The following is a 17,584-nucleotide window of genomic DNA, read 5'->3' as shown; positions in this document are numbered from 1 at the left end:
TTTATTTCTATTGCGATATGTATTCCTGTTGTGATTTCCAGGTACCGTCAAATATTTTGTGGTTTTGCTTTCCAGGCAACTCCGTGAGTGGGTGTCGTGGGTGTTTTCGGAGCCAATGCAAGTGTACATGTTGGATGTGCTACGGGAGTCGATATGGCCTGGAGGCCAGCTTGCCCCTGAATGGCCACAACGCTCGGAGCAGGAACAGCTTGCTGCTCGCAAGCAGGCCAAATCGCTGCTGCTTGAAAACTTGCCACGTTAGTAGCACATTCTCTTACAGTGGCAAAATTGTGTTCTTGGTCATTACTCATTATTAGAGGTGTGTGAGTATTCGAGTTTCGAATTCGAATCAAATAATACCTAATCAAATCATTCCATTTGACTTTCAAATAGCTAATATTCCAAGTTTCAAATAATTTGACAGGACGAGTGTCTGAAACTCGACAAAGGCCAGTAGTGCAATTTGGTTATGGTGGGATGGCTAAAACTAAGGCTAACGTCGTTACAGTTAGGCCTTTCGTTAAAACTTTGCCCGACATCCTGGTTCAAAAGTGAGCGCATGTTTATCTTAAAGGACGTTAGGTTATTTCCGCACGTAAAGAAAAGGCACATGAGAAAACTGAAGACCTTATAGTCAAGAGGTTTCAAAATACTTCAATGAGCCCCTGATCCTAAGAAAGGATGGTCCTTTGAAATACTGGAAAGAGCGGGGAGCTGCACTTTATGCAAGTATTGCCAAAATTGCTTTGCCGTACCTTCCCATGCCTGCTACTGAGGTGCCCAGTGAGCACATGTTTACAGCTGCTGGAAACACCGTAACATCATGGCAAGAGAGCCTGAAGCCAAGTCATGTGGTTTCAAATATGCAATTATTTCTCCATTACAATGCATAGTTTTTTTAGCATCAAACTTTTCATGTGCCTTTTTCCGGGCAAGATTTACACAAACTGAGAGAATTACGAAGCAGATCAGCATATCGCAATGTGTGTGCACGAAAACAAGAATGGATTTCATAAACCCATTTGAACAAGAGTTATGGTATGTTGAATGTCAGACTTGTGGTTACTTTCAAAATGCAGCCAAAGATGATGGATGTGTATTGAATTGTGGAACACAGCTCACCAGTCACCTATGTTGACATGCCAGTAGCACTCCCTGCCAGTCTTAATGGCTCTGCGCTGCTAAGCACAGGGGCAGAGCTTCAATTTCCAGCCACGGCAGCTGCATAATCACAAACCGGCCTTACCTTTGTCTTCCTTATCATTTTTATGCCCTTAACAAAAACAAATTAGGCCACTATTCACAAACCACTTTTATTGTCAACTTCTGTCGTTGAACCCTTTTCGTGCTCTTCACTTGCGTTGGGGGTCCCAAAAAAAAAAAACTGGAAAATGAAGTGTTGGTTTGTGAATACAGCTTGCCCAGAAAGAAGCACGAAGGAGTAAGATGGAGGTGAAAGCTGCAATCTATTTCATTCATGTTACGATTTGCATTCTAGATTAATGTTGTTTGACATGTCCTATTACTTTTGATACATCATGGCATATGATGGAATTTGTTCTTGCAACATGTGATGCATATAACTCATGACCTGCATGTCCTTCATTCCGTGGCATCATGGTGTGATGAATGCATATGTGGCCTTTTTCTTTTTCTAGAAAAGCCATGTCCACTTCAACTGAAACTGAGAAAAATGGCTTTTACTATTTACAGTGTGGTCGGGCCTGCTCTAACAATATTTTGCTAATGTTCTCATGTCATCAAAATACCTCAAATCTATGTTGCGGCCATAGGCGTGAGCAGGGTTCCCCTTCAGGGGGGGGGGGAAGGTTCATCGCAGCGCCCCCGCCCCTCTTAGGTGACGGGGGGCGCCCCTCCCCACCATGCGCATGCCTATGGTTGTGGCTAAAATCTGTACAGCCTACTATGGTCAGTATTCAGGAGTAAAATTTGACTTTTATAGATTGGAACATTTCATTTGGGCTTGAATTAGCTCATAAAAGAAGTCTAAATCGCAGTGAATGAATGATATAGCAATATTTTCCATTCTTTGTTGCATAGGCAACAAAGAATGGAAAGAATGACCAGACTTGTAGAGCAAGTGGTCCTTCCAAGCAAAAAGGCGCACCGTTCTAGACTTGGCATCTGTTGAAGGCCTTCAGAAAATGCTTCAGCTCTTCTTCAAGGAATAGATCGGTGTGCAATGTCCTCACTTCACTTGTCATCTATTTCCACTACACCATCTTGCAGCGAAACAAGGACATGATGCTGTAGCACAAAACTCTACATCTATTCTGATTCAGGTTGACCACAATTGGGATTGCGCAATCATCTGAACTATCCTAAATTCCACTGGGTGGCCAAAGGAAGAATTTACACCAATTGTCATGACCATTTGGAACTGTCAATCCCAGTTGGGCTACCCAGTTGAGTTGCGAGGTTCTAATTGGTTTTAGTTCATTCTAATTGGGGCCCAATTGGCATAACCAGTTAGACCAACTGACATTTCTTTACTGTGTTGGAGAACCAACTGGAGTAGAACCAAGAGGTTAGCATTTCAGGCCATCCATTACAAACTTGGATAATGGGTCACACCAACTGGAATTCTCAAGTGGTGTCAGTGTTTTTTTTTTTTTACTGGGACAGCTTTTACATAACAGCGAGCTCTCCAGTGAAATAATATAAATGACTATACATAGTCGGATACGACTTTAGAAGTCCCCCTTTAGAAGTCCGCATGCACAGAAGCCTGCACCAGTGGGCTCCAGGCTGACATGGTGAGCCAGACGGTCGGTGATCCCGCCTTCAGAGAACATTGGCAAGTGCATGAACGGGACTATTTCTCCAGTAGTGGAGGTGATCGTGTGCTGCGCTTCGGTCATCTGCATAGCCCCCTGGACTTCTTTTTTTATTTATTTATTTAGAAAATACTGCGGTCACGGAAGACCAGGCAGGTGGGGAACATTACAATAAACAAATACACAAACATCGAGAAACAAATAAAAGGAATAATCAAATTTGCAAGAATACAAAATGGATGATACAACAAATATAACAAACCATATATAAGAATAAATAATGGCGGAAATGGAGTGATATCTTAAAGCACAAAGAAAAACAACATACGTACAGACAAATTTATGCATATGGAAACTCCTAAAGTATTCTTAAGTTGTATCCGACTATAGTAACATGCGAAATAACCCAATACTATAGTGCCAGTAGAACACACAAACAACATAGCACCCATAAACAATATAACACACACAATCTACCGCAAATGTTGCGTAGCCGACGTTTTACTCACCCCAGGAGTCTGAGACCGAGCCGCAGAATTGTCCCCACGGAACTCCCGCGAGAGACGACTGGGTGTGTCCAGATAAGATCAAACACGAGGTCCCGGTCACCATTCCCGATTTCGATGAAACTTGCTGTAGGTCTAGGCATTACACCCAAAACAATGGTTTCGAAGTTAGTATTGCGAAACAAAATATTTTTCGCCTGAAAAAAATATACAAATTTCGGCCGCAAAAAACACTTTTCCGCCAATTTCGCGATTTCTGAATTTTTAGCGCGCCTAGGGAAAAAACGGTGCACTTGGTCACAATATTTATTCCCCTTAAAGAACAAGTGAAATACAATCTTATGAGTCTATTATTTTCCTTGCTTGTCGAAGCACTTTTGAAGAAAAAAATGACAAACTTGGCAAATTGCACAAAATACCTGTGCTTGAGCAATTTATTGCTGCAAACAAGTTAAAGTGAGGATAATAAAAATTGGTACATATTAACTTTGGTACTTTCACTGTTTTTTAAAATAATTTTTGTGGTTTTATCGCGCTCCCTTCTACTTTAAATTCGAAACCATTGTTTCGAATTTCCCCTCTCTATGGCCCCTGCAATCAACTCTGCCGTCAGTTTAGTACACTGTACCGTTGGCACGGAGGAAAGACTGCCAGTCAGCGGAGAGTAAACAGATCGTGAAGTGGTTGAGATCTGCTCCGCCAGATGCCGCAACACTACCAGCCATTCCCGTTTTATTGTCCTGTATGCCGACAATCTGAAAACGCCAAGACAAACAAAAATTATTCAAGAACAATCAGCGATAGGTGTGAACTTGGGCAGTGTGATCGTGCCTTCAGGGGTGAGGTTACAGCCGCAGAGGCATGGATCCTGGCGTTGATCGATCGGATAACGAGAGCTCAACATTCACTGCACTGACGAGCTGAAGCAACTCCGCTCGCCAGTTTTCTCACATGCCCTAAATGATCCTGCAGGTTTACTATTCACCAATCACTAGATTTGCAGCACACAATGCAGCTAGGGCAATTCGTGGTGTCCATGAAAATAAACCTCGAGATAAACACTGTCGCATAGCTCACGTTGTAACACAGGCGAATGACGCCCGCTGCCCACAGGAGGTTCAGTGACACAGACTAGACATATCCAGTCAGATTGGTTGGCGGTGCCTCATATAATGGAAGTAGGATGCTGAAAACCCGTTTGGATTCACCGCTATAATCGGTAGGGATTTGCATGTTTAAGGTCTTGTAATAAATTACACACTTGATGCCGAGAGCTTAAATCGGTCTGCAAATGATCCTTAAAACTTGCTTTACTGGCTCATTGCGTTTGTACAAAATGGTCAAAACCTTTAAGGACATGGTTTTGCCATGTAAGAGAGGCCAAATTCCATTCTCTGACCCATGCATAGCACTGAAAGCAGTTCTAAAAACATTTTGCTCCCATGTTTCGCCAAGAAAGTGTTGAAGGCTTCACTTGTTAATTTTTGTGTGTTCGAAGAAAGTATGAAGATATGTAGTGATCCACACACTTTCATGCACCTTCGATACATAAAGTGTATCGAAGGTGCATTTCTTTCGTGGGTCGCGCGAGGCTGCAAAGGGATGCATGCGTGGGCTTAGGAGGGTGTGCCCCAGCAGCCCTAATTCTTGACATGTGGCAATGAACCATGCATAATGCTTGGGTACAGCTACGCCAGCTTTATTTTGTTTACCTCACTCGATGCATAGTTAGTCTAGGCATGGGAAGGACGGTTTATGGTGCTGTTGGAAAGAGTCACACATGCTGTGATGTTTCAAGTGACCGAAAGAGTGATTTTAGGGATAATAAAGTTTGTTCCATCTTTTGTGCTTGATCTTTAATATCTTTCTAAATTGCAGATATTCTTGATGTAGTCGGGCAGCAAAATGCACGCAAGGGTGCAGCCAAAGCATTTGATGTCTTCCAGAATGTTCGTTTAAACAAGCAGCTTTTTTATGTGAGTATGGATGCAGTTGTGGCACTTTGATTTCTGACGCATTTTATTTATTTATTTCAAAATACCTCACAGGCCTTATGGGGAGCATTGAGAGGGGCATCATAGAAAAAATGACGACAGAGAACCGATGTGTGACGGCCAAAAGTGTTTACATTAATTACGGGTTTGAAAAAACGAATAAAACTAAATGAAAAAGCAATTTTAAGAATTGTCAGAAAAAGAACAAACAGTACAGTATATGCCAAAAAAAAAAAGTGGCACATTGCTTGGCATAAGAAAAAAAAAACAGCAGAATAACACACTTAGCTCTCACACATAAAATCACACAGCATGAAAGTTACAAAAATGTGCTTTTAGAGAAATGGAAAAGAAATACCCCGATCGTGTGTTACAACGTGATATACGGCATGTTACAACGTATATACGGCGTGTTACAACGTGATATACGGCATGACATATGTACAGATAAGCATTTGTTCTGATGAAAACTGCAGGTTTATGAGTTGCCAGAATTTTTCTTTGTTTGCATGAATGTGGTGTTTGGAAGGCAATTCCATAACAGAATAATAGCTCATGGTATAAAGCTGAGAAGTTAGAGGCATCAGTGTTTCCATAGATACAGTTGGAGCAGGGAAGCTGCTCGACCGGACCAATAATTGCCAAAAAAAATTATTTTTTGGAAATGTTAGTTTTGGTTTCTGCCATGACTGATGCATAACTTCACCAATTTTCATGCATGCAAGGTTATCATTTTATTTATAGTAGCCATTTACATCACATCAGCAATAAATGGTGTTTTGTTAATTTCTGTTTTCTCTGTTTCGTGACCGTACAATATTCTGAGAATCTCTTCCTCAGCTTTGCCATACTCAGTTGTGATCATTTTTGTTTTGCTGTAAAGCTGAATGTTTAGTGAGTGCTACAGGGTACCAAATGTCACTTTGGGAAGTTATAAATTTTTGGAAAGGGTGAAATAAGAATAGTGCTTTTTCTTAGTCGTTCAAATAAGAATTTTTAAGCTTCATAACTTTTGTTCTAAGAAAGCTAGAACCGTAAAATTACTCTCCTTGTGTTCTTTGATATCTGTAGAACTGAATGGCAGCCAGGTCTGTGCTGCCAGTTCAATAAAAATGGGACCAAAATGTGGTTTCGTTAATACATATCTAATTTTAAAATTAATAACACAGTGTATATAGAAACTGAGTTCATATTTGTAGAACCACATGAAGATACATAAACACGGAAGCTTTAATGATAACCGCTTCCCCCCTTCATCGTGGCGTGCAAGACGTGTTCCAGTGGCAGTTCATTTAGTGAGTGCCTTTATAAACAGGAGTGCCATGTCACGCCACCTTCTCAACGTTTGAAGGTCAAGATTTATTTGAGTTGTGCTTGACTGGTAGTTGTGGGAATTGAACCAACTAGCTTGATTTTGCATGGCTTCTAACATGCAGCACTCATGACAGGGAGATCATACAAGGGACTGCAGACGTGCAAATGTCAGGAATGCTAATTTGCGAGACTGGCAGTTATGTAATTTAGGATCAATGTACCCGAGAGACCCGCATACTGCGTTCCTGTGTACCAGCGTTGGCACATATGGTTGTGATATAAAAGGCCCAGGATAGGCTCATTGTAACATTAACGCAGTGCTGGTCCAACTGCACCAATTGCGCCATTTTGCTACAGTCCCATCTCTCTATGCCCATTCGTGTGCAGCTTGCGCCAACTGCACCAAAGTTCGCTATGCTATGTGTTTACACGGCAGCGAAGCGTTTCTGGCCCAAATATATTCTTGGTTGGGCACCAAACATACCAAAAGCTTTACATAAGCCGCCGACACCCTCCCCTCGCTCCATTCCAGCGATGCACTTTTTGTCATTATATTCAGCCTAACCGAAGTCTGCGCCACCGCGTGTGCCTCGGTTGTTGATAGTTTAGCATGCCATCGATTGTCTGAGGCTAGTCTCTCTTGTTAGGGAGCTGGCGATAACATGCCGACAAGTGTTTTTATGCTATTGTTGTTGCTCGCGAGTCACTCTTCGTATCGTAATATAGCCACCGCAGCCAAGCGGCAACAGCTATATTGGCGCTTCACGCTGTAAACAGCGTCTTCATGCAAATGAAGATTTGGATGTGCAAAAGTTTGACATTTCGCACCAGAATTGGGGCAGCTATGCACTAGTGGTGCGAAGACTGAAGAAAGAATGAAGAAGCGTTTCCTAGCATGCCTGCAACCTCCTCTATGCTATACCCTCCCTCCTTTCCTTTTCCCACCGTTTGCCCATCCACACAACACCCTCTAGACTTTAGAGGGTGTTGGTGGATGGATGGATGACATGAGCGTCCCCTTTATAACGAGGCTGTGACAAGTGTGCCAGCAGGCTCGGCACAAAAAAAAATCCCTTTACTCTTCTTTTTCTTAGTGTTGACCTAGTGTGTCTACTTCAATTAAATCTGTCTTACTACAGAAAAAAAACTTAAATTCTCAGCCCAGTTCTCTGCCCTTTACGGCAGAATGTCCTTATTTTTTTTTCCAATATTTATTTTTGTCCTTTTTGTCTAATTTTCTGCCACCAATACTCTAACCGTCTCTTATGTGTTCACCTTTCCATTGTCGTCTCTAAAACCCAAGGCTTCATGTAGGCTCGTACCCAAACGTACACCTGGGTGGATATCTCCACATACAATCAGAACATGGGCCCGTATTCTCAAAAGGCGACAATCGCAAAAGTATCGCCTTTGGTGCGCGCTGATTGGCTATTGAGCAAACCGGAAAAGTTAGCGCGCCATCTGGTAATTCCGCCGACGTCAATTTTGCGTCATGGTGCTCGACGGTGCTCCCGGCATATTTGCAATAAATGAAGGCACCGTTAAGCGTCGGTTCGTGGTGAAGTCTAGCATTTCAGTGACGTAGGCGGTAGCTTCTAGTATTCAATCCTCGGTGGATATACTCAGCATTTTTTACGCTGAAGCTTTCATCGAGCATTACCTTGGGGTGTTATCAGCACTCGTTCTTTGCCAGCGCGTGTTTTTTCGTGGTTTGAACGTCCCAGGAACATGAACCGTGCGTTGCTGGCGTGGCTTATCGCGAGCCGGCAACATGTTGAGATCCTGAGACGATGTCGCTGCGGCGGCACGCTACAGCTGAACTCTCCGAGTGCGCCGTGTTAAATTCTCAACGAAAATACGTTTCACGCAAAGTTGCATTCTTTAAATATTATACTGTGAATTAAATAACCGAACAAAAAAACGTTGAAAGCACTTTCAACACGTCTTATACTTCAAGTAGCCACAGCCAAGCCGGTCAAGCCTGGCCACTGCGTAGAAGCAGCAGCACACGCTCGAAAACGCCGCACTCGGGTTGCTCTGCGCTCGTACGGTGCGCTCACTCCTGTGTTGTGAGACATTCGTACTACCAATGGCCAGTTGCAACAATGACGTCACAGGCAAGTGTTTTTTTACTTATTGAACGCATCAAATTCTACGTCACCAAACGCGATACTATCGCCTTTTGCGATCGTTTGAGAATACGGGCCATGCTCCGCCGTTTCCTTATCTTCCCCGCAGTATGTGCATTGGTCCACGTCTGTGTAGGGCGCCTCTACCTTCGGAGAAGTACTGCTTTCTCTTGATTTATCTGCGCCACTTCCTCCTCTCCACGCCTCCGATAGGGCGGCTGCGGCCACGTGGTATTCTTGGTATTTTGTTTTCTCCGCCTCTGTTGAAAGCGCGACTGTGTTTGCCGCACGAGAAATGCGCGTGTGCGTCTCGCTCGTTTTGTCGCGGTGCCGGGTTGCTGTGCGTTTGGCTGCCATAACTGTGACAACCAAGGAAAAAATCTTTTTGCCATTCTGCACGGAAAAGAGAATGAAGACCGTCACAAAGTCTGGCTCCACAGAATAAGTCGAGCCGAGATCGGCACGGCTTTGTGAGGTAAGTGTTCGTGCGTTTTTACTTTTTACTGGTGTTTTGCTTTGCCGCGCAACATATGTGGTGTCAGTGGTGTGCCAAGTGGTTCGCGAGTGGGGGGGCAAGCATCCCCCGCTCCGTCGGCCGTATATATACTGCTATATACACGGAGAAAGAGAACTTCTTCATTCGCACTCAGTTTGATGTGATTTTTTTATATACAACGAGAATTTGCTTGGCTCTGTTTAATAACATTATATAAGAAGTACAGTCAGCTTTACGTAGCAAACACTGGGACTACCATACATATGCTATGCGTGTAATAGTATTACAAGCAACACTTTTTATACATTAACCATGCAACCTTATGCATGAATACTATTATATCCATGGTGGCCTTCCCAGTATTAGATTTGTATCATTCAATGACATTTCGTTAATGTCTAAAAGCTGCTCACCAATAATTGCGTTTATAATTTAGGTGGCAATGAGCGTGCCTTTTCTTTTCATTAATTATTACTGCACTTGCTTGCACATATTCAGGTTTGCATATATTATATTTCTCCTTGTTTGCTCTTAGTCAAAATGGTGTTTCTAGTACGTTATTATTATTATTATTATTATATATTAATATATTATACCATTGTTGTTAACTTGTCAACCAGAAGTTTCCCTTCAAATGTAAGAATTTGTGGTATTAGAGGCACATTAAATTCTTTATACTCAACATATTTGCATTTGCGACGTTGCTTGGAGGGCCTTCCAGCCGCTCCAAGCAAATGCGCTTTTGCTAAGTTCTAACAATGTGTGCGAATCTTCTTTGAAAAAATGTGGGCGATTATGACGTTAACCTACCCCGCATTGTTTTCTTCTGCATTGGTCGTTCGCTGTTTATGATTGGCCGAAATTTTCTGGCTCATGCACACAAGACCTGCTCGTAAATCGATGCAACACATGACGTGAAAATGATCAGTCACGTAGTGACCACTTATGAATAACTGCATAAAAATTAAGAGAACAGACTACATTCAATGCAGCATACTTTTTACCATTGGTTCTTGGCCATTCGTCAAAAATCTTTTGGTCTGCCATAACATTGCCTGCTTATTACGGAACGTCACAAATCTTTGACATATCGCGGTGTTAAAATGACGTATGCACATGAAGCATCACATTATTATGCTGTACTATCGCTAAACTTTTTCAGAAAAGCTGGAAAGTGTCTCATTCTGAATGCAATCCATGAAGGCTGCCCGCTGCTTACACAGGCAGAGGCTAATTATAGCAGCGGGCGAGATGAATTTATATGAGTATAATAAATATTTTCCATTGTAGTACAACGATTTTGAGCTGCTTCTGCGCGTATGCGATTCTGCGAATGCAGCTTTGCTGAAAGAGGGGGGGAGAGAGAAATAAACAGCACTGGTCGTGTGTGCTTCTTTGCCATCCACGTTGTATTTGCGCTGTACAAGTCAATTCAAGACGAGTCAAGACCAACTAGGCCGGCTCTCAATTCAGAGTCCAGAAAGCCGTACGTGGACCTTGACGATCTTCCTGGTCCAGCAGAACAAGTTGTGGGGCAAGCTTGAAAGCTGGGATTCCCAATGTGCTGGAGTCCACTGGCATTTTTGCAAGCCGCCGGGATCGCTAAAAGCTACCGTACAATAAGCAAGGCAAATCAGGTTGATTGCAGACTAAAGCCTTTTTTAGCTCTCCCTGTTTGGCCGAAATAAAACACTTAACACTTCTGCACTCTCATCAACCCACAACAGCTTGCATATATAGGGCAGCAGTGATGCTATTACTTTTTGATGAAAGAAAATGAATATCCCGAAGCGGGACGAGCATTTCATCGGTCCATAAAGCGTTTACTGGTCCCCGCCCATATTTGCGTCGTCGGTGAGGCCAGGTAAAGCAGAATAAAAGCATGACAGAGTGTTCTAACTTTATTGTGTTACTGCTCAGCGGTAGCCTCCTTTAGAATACTGGAGCACAAGGTGCGAAAGCCTTGCATAGGCGGCGAGCCTTCAGTGCGAGGTCGTGAGACGCGGAAGACAATTTTCACAGCAGGACAAGTTTCTTTATATATAATGACGTTATTGCTGTGTTGAAGGAAAACTTCGCCGCAGTGGTTCGTTTCCCAGTGTGCAGGCGACAGTCGCCACTGTCGAAAGTGAGGGGGCTAGTGCCCCTCCCCCTTCCCCCTCGGTAGATAAGCCTGTGTGTGGTGTACTACTTCCTCAATGTCACGCGAAATTTTGTGTCATTTGTCATGCACAGAGACAGCCGTTGCTCAAGCGAGTAACTTTTGTGGCGAGGAAGCGGCATTACATCAGGCGATGCAACGTCGTGACACGACGCACTGCGATCACAACGCCATCGCCTGTCCCTGCCACTTGCGGACATGAGCTACTAGATTACAACTGCAGTGTTCTGCCACCTCATGTTAGCAGACTATTAGGCCTGGGCTAGTGTAGAACACTCCATACTGGCGCTTTACTATGCTTGTGATGTGCTGACGACTCTAAATGAATGCGAAATGGTAGAGGCCTGCGTACTGGGCGATGTCAGTGCATGTTAACCCTTTGTGGGTTCATCTATATTTTTCACATGATAACAAAAAATATGCCTGCGGAATATCCAAATAACATGCTTAGAAATAGTTTGAAACAATCTTCACCAAAGTACGACCATTAGTTTACGAGCAAAAAGTGGGACGTATGTGTCCCATAGACCCATGACGGGTCTTTGAAAAAGTGGTACAACACCTGTCCCATACTGCAATCCTTTCGCCAAATTTCTCGCACTAAAGGCTCGAAGCAAGTGGTACAGAGGGGCACTTCATAAACTGTGCAAAAAAAAAAAAAAAATCTGCCGCAAGTCATTTCCGGCTGTGGTACAAAACGTGCACTTGCACCTGTTGTGCTGTGCCAGCGGCTCTGTCCGGCCTCTTCGCGGACGCCAACCATTTTAGCTCCTTTCTGTCTCTTGTGTTGTAGATAAGGATGAGCACCTTAGTTACGCCTGAATTTCCACCCATATATAAAATTGCGGCTATGAGTCAAGGCAAAGAACATCAGTGTGGTGTCAGTGTATGCACTGAATCCTGTAAATGCATTCGTGTACTCCATGCATGTCTGAGGTATTAGCTTTTCTCTTAGATCTTGTACATTCGTGTTCTCGTTCATTTTCTGATTGTCTAGAGCATCGATCTCGTCATTATTTTCTTTTGCCTCTCAATTTCAGGAACAATGTCTTAGCCCCAGCTTTCGGCCTCATTGCCACTGGTACCGTTGTCGTAAAAAAGGACAAAAAGGAATTTCAGCACCTTCTCCGTCAGAAAGCATGTCTTGGGACGTAATAGTGCCCTAAAAAAAAACTTGAAAAAACAGTTATGGGGACCTGTTTGGTAGTTTAGCTTTGGAAGAAACGGCTTCATTTTTTGTTCGAGTACGCTTCAACACGATTATTGGCCGATACACTGCTCCAATTTTGAAACAAAGTCAATAGATTCATGCTAGAACTGCTTCTCTCGAAATTCAGAAAAGAAGAAAAATACTAGGGGTGTGAGGATATCAAATTTTTCGAATACGAATATATCGAATCGAATATCAAAGGAAAAATGTCTCCACAGTAACAATATTTTATTTAACATGTAGCTATTTAAAACAAAAAAGAAAACATTAACAGCCTGACTGGCAACACAACATACACTGCTATCTCCAGAACACAATGTCCAGGCTAGCACAATGCACATCACAACACAAGCAAATATCACGGCACAATGAAAGTAATGACTAGATGTTATCATGAAGAAATATGAGTTGCTCCATATGATCAGGCAGCAGGCGCTCCCTTCTAACAGAGACAGCCCCCCCCCCCCCCCCTGCCACTGAAAAGGCACGCTCGCTTGGAACAGAAGTGACTGGTATAGGCAGGTACATGGGGCAAAGCTTTGCCAGACTGGGGTATCTGAAGGTGCCCACAGTCCGCCACCAGTCACATGGGTCACTGTCTTTCTTCAGAAGTGGTCCCGCATAGTGAACGAGTGGTAGTGCGGCACGTTACGGCCGCATAATATTGAAAATGTATGGTTACATGATCGCCAACAGCGCTGCACGTCGGACATGCACCAGCAATAAATCATACGTATTGGGGCGCTCATCGCAGGCAGATATCGTGCCTCCGTGTACTTACGATGTTTATCGCTCCTCTTGGCAACGTTTTTAGCTATACGAACGCAGCAGAAATGTGGAAGACGAGTTATTCTATGTATGATAATCGAATCGCATTTTCGAATTTTTCGAATATTCGAAGTTATCGAATATTCGAACTTTTCGAATACACGATTTTCGAATCGAATACGAATATTTCGAATGTAATATTCGACGAATATTCGAAACTTTCGAATATTCGCACACCCCTAAAAAATACCATTAATCTAGAACTTCAGCAATCTTGCACGCAATGGAACAACAATTGTAAAAAAATTCTACAGAGCAAAACGAATGTAAACTCAGTGTATCACCGACACCACATATCGTAAACGCGCTAAATATTTTAAATTGGTTTCTTAAATGTTTCTAACTCACGGCAGCAGAAAATCATAGCGCTGATAGCGACGTGCAGCGGCGGAGGAAGCTTTTACTGAAGAAGAAAAAGTGGGACAGATTAGTCCCATTATCCCGCAAAGGGTTAAAAAACACCAGATGATCAAAATTTGCAAGCCCTCCACTATGGAGTGGCTCATAATATCGTGGTTTTGACACGTAAAACCCCACATAATATTATTAACTCTGAATGAATGAGTTCCCTGCACTGCAACACTAGGTTGTGTTCCACACATTTACCAGGCTTACACTGTAATGTGCGGATGGATGGGCGAAGATGGAGCGAGCGTTGGGATGAAACTTTGATAGCAAGAGAACAAAGAAACAAACAAACAAACAGCTAGCGCACAGAATATATCGAAAGCCGTGCATTTACGTACAGCTCCTCCTTCATACTCTCTAACTTAGCGAACCACTTCTGGATGACACTCAGAATTTTCTGGAAATTCGGCAGATGAGCGGCTCAACGAGAGACAGTGGTTCAGCGGACCATGGCTCATCGGCCGGTGTGTTGCTGTGAATTATCGCCTCACACATTTAGCGCATGTTTCAAAATGCCGCGGTAGTTGCAGCAGATGCCTATTTGGCGTGCAGTAGATCAAAACAATATATTTTCAGTTAAAGAGCAGCCATGCGCTTATTTTAATAGACGTTCATTCATGTTTAAAATGTTCTCCCACGCCACACTCTAGCTCTACCCACGCGTATGGTGTTTTGCTGCTGTGATAAGATTTCCATCAAACTTGTTTTTTGTCTAGGATCACTTGGAACAAAATTTGTTTGAACCACTTATTCTCATCCTCAACAACACTGGCGTAAATCACGGGGAGGGGGAGGTATCAGAGGGTTTTGACCATGGTCCTGACCCCTCTTGTGTTCAGGCTGGGGGGGGGGGGGGACACCCCTTGCATTGTCCCCCCTTGTGATCTATCTTTCATACGCCACATATTTGAATTGCTTGATAGTTAAGGTAGTGCAATCAACTTTTAACAGCGAAGCTAGTCGAGGCGTCCGGGGTTGTGGTAGCGGTGATCACGTGGCCTCACAGTGTGGCGAGAGTGAGGCTCGGTAGGAAGGGGAGGGCTGTGAGGGCGGAGGATGTCGAGGGGTGAACCATAGAGAAACGCGACGAGATGGGGTGACGCCGGTGAGGCGCAGTGTAGTGTCAAATAGCGCGTTAGTAGTTTTCAGGAGTTTGCGCTTTTAAGATAGCAACCATTTCTCGTTCTCCGGATGAAGAAGCCGCCTGACGTGAGCGAGAGCTGACGCCAGAACAGGCGTGTCGTCGCCAGCCAACCGCGATGTTCGCGCAAGAGGCCGAAGCTAAGCGCCAACGAACTTGAAAAACATAACAGTACGATATAGCCTGATAAAGGACGGGCATAAGTGCTATAAGCTTCACTGTTTCGACAGTGTTCGCGAAGTGGAGCTGGCTGGGCTTGCTTTTTTTTTTTGTTGTTGTTAATGCCTGTTTATTTTGTAGTGTGTGTAGGCCTGTGCATAGAACCCCTCTGATGGGGAACCGTGCGCACGCCTACGGGCCTGTGTTTAATACCCTTCAGGAGACTATTGAAATCGCAACTGCCGCAACCCCAACGAAAAAAGCAACCAGCTCAACGTAAGCTAACACGTTTGCAAGAGTTAAATAAAAGCATTTGCGATTCAAGGCTAGATTGGACTTAGTGAGAAATGCGAATATTCTCATAATGAAAATATTGTGCTCTTACCAGGTTGTTTCAATGGGTCAGTGCATGTAGCAGCGATTTTACGTAACTACATTTCCCATGTCTGCAGGTACTGGATCGTGTGTGCTATATCGACGACATGTGTTGTAAGGACGACCGACGGAGAAGCCTAGCGCCGGGAGGCGCGCGGAGTAACGAGACGGACGTGGAGTGTTCGGGCGAGACTGGAAAGTGTTCTCCGATGTTTATTACGCTACATTTTAAGGAATGGGAAAAGGGTGATTGGCCGGTGTGACACGGGTCACATGACTTACGTGGCCACGCCGGGTTGGCTACAGATTCAAAAAGTGAACACCAGCGGAGACCTGGCTCCATCCTGCGGCATTGCCAGTAAACACAGCGCAAGCTGGTGTGTCGATGTCGACGCCGTCACGACCTACTGTACTCCTGACCTGCCCAGACGTCCCCTCTCCAGCGCCCACGTTCTAGTTCATACCTCCTACCGCTAGGGACGCAAGCTACGAGCGTTGTGGCGCTAGTCAGCACCTGTTCGCTGACGTCAGCTTTAATGCTCGTGGTGATGTATCGTCAGTGCAGAGCGCTCATATCGTGTAATTATTATGCATAAATGCAAAATACTTAGGAAATAAAAATACGGAAAGTCAATTAGAACTCCTTTTTTTGCATTTAAAAGGACACAGACGTCCTACACTATGCAAGTCTACGGCTTCTCATGCTAGTCAACCAGTGCGCAGTAAATACTTAACCGCACTGAATAGCTTACTTGACCCTCGGTCTTAGTTTGCAGAAACAGTTGCATAATGCCGGCAGTTCGTCACATAATACAGGCGTTTTTACTCCAGCGCCGTCCAAACGGTCGCAGAGTAGCAGACGAACAGGTTATAGGAAGTGCCACCTACGGCGAGCGGTTGAACGAAAGCGGGGACGCGCGCTCCCATAGAACCCCCGTTTCAAAATGTTAGCAGCGCATAGAACGATTAGGAAGGGACGAGACAACCTCTGTTGTCTTGTCCCTTCCTAATCGTTCTATGTGCTGCTAACATTTTGAAATGAATCCACACCATAGAGTTTCATACAATAACCTAGAGAGGAAACTGGCGCTGCGATCGTTCAACCACCATGGGAATCAACGGTGATGGGAATGATGGAAAGTACAGGCATTGGATTGGATTTCGTTAGCTAGCGAACTGTCTACGGCTCTTTTTCTACAGTTTCAGTTTCGTTCTTCGCGAGGCGTGGGCAGTGGGGTGCGTTGCAAAGCACTCAAGCAGTGCCTTTGTTGTTCAAAGAGGCTGAAGACGGCTAGGTTTCTTGGTTTGCTGCGATTTTGCAGCTTTACAGGTTGTATTTGGCAGTTTCAGCAAAGCGTCGTGCACTCACCGCTGCGCATAGATGTAGCGTCCCATGCCAGTGCAGGAAATTGCATAGAGTTCACATTTCGTGATAAGCGCTACTTGTCAAAACTCTTTAAAATCGACTGCAAAACGATGGCAAAGCTAAGTAGATGCACCGTCACGCTCCTCTGACTTCACTTCACAACAAAACGAGAGATGCGTTGGGCGCAGACCACTTGGACATACGCATCTGGCATCGCAGCAGATGAACGTTAAGTGTTTCTCACTCAATACGGCGCTGTTATTTCCATAAATAGATAATGGGTACTTTCAAGGGAAAGACAAGCGCGTTTGCTTTAAGTGTTGTAAAGAAAATAATTCATTATATTTTGATGCCAAATCTGGAACGCAATTGCAGAGCAATGCATACCCTGGTGGTTAAAGTTGTCCAGGTTTCAGTTCTATCTCACGGTCATGCAAACTTTCTGTAATAAGTTTTACGTACAAAAAAATGGAGCAACTTTTAATTGGAAATAACTTCATATCGCTTTGTTTTACACTCGGCAAACGAGCGTCGCGAATCTCAAGAACCTAATCCATCCGAAGCAAAGCCGAAGCCTGTACGTCCCATTATTCCCATGGTGGTTGAAGCGCCGCTCAAGGAGCCCGCGTAGACACTAGTGCCAGATTCCCCTCTAGGGAACTGGCTAACCTCCCTGTCTTTCCGTTTTTCTTCTCCTCC

At 44.0% G+C, this 17,584-nt stretch overlaps 1 protein-coding gene across 1 annotated transcript in view; it reads left to right on the top strand.

The window, feature by feature from the left end:
• Positions 1–17,584, top strand: part of LOC119382401 (sorting nexin-25) — a 47,723-nt gene that overhangs the window by 7,543 nt on the left and 22,596 nt on the right. The window contains exons 2-3 of the mRNA XM_037650089.2: positions 76–257; positions 5,183–5,280. Of these exons, the coding sequence (XP_037506017.1) occupies positions 116–257; positions 5,183–5,280 (240 nt within the window). The 5' untranslated portion in view covers positions 76–115. The remainder of the gene's footprint in view (positions 1–75; positions 258–5,182; positions 5,281–17,584) is intronic.

The sequence above is a fragment of the Rhipicephalus sanguineus genome, chromosome 2 (genome assembly GCF_013339695.2).
Source record: "Rhipicephalus sanguineus isolate Rsan-2018 chromosome 2, BIME_Rsan_1.4, whole genome shotgun sequence".
Classification (NCBI taxonomy): Eukaryota; Metazoa; Arthropoda; class Arachnida; order Ixodida; family Ixodidae; genus Rhipicephalus; species Rhipicephalus sanguineus.
The sequence above is the reverse complement of the archived record's forward strand: the minus strand, read 5'-3'. Positions and strand labels throughout refer to the sequence as shown.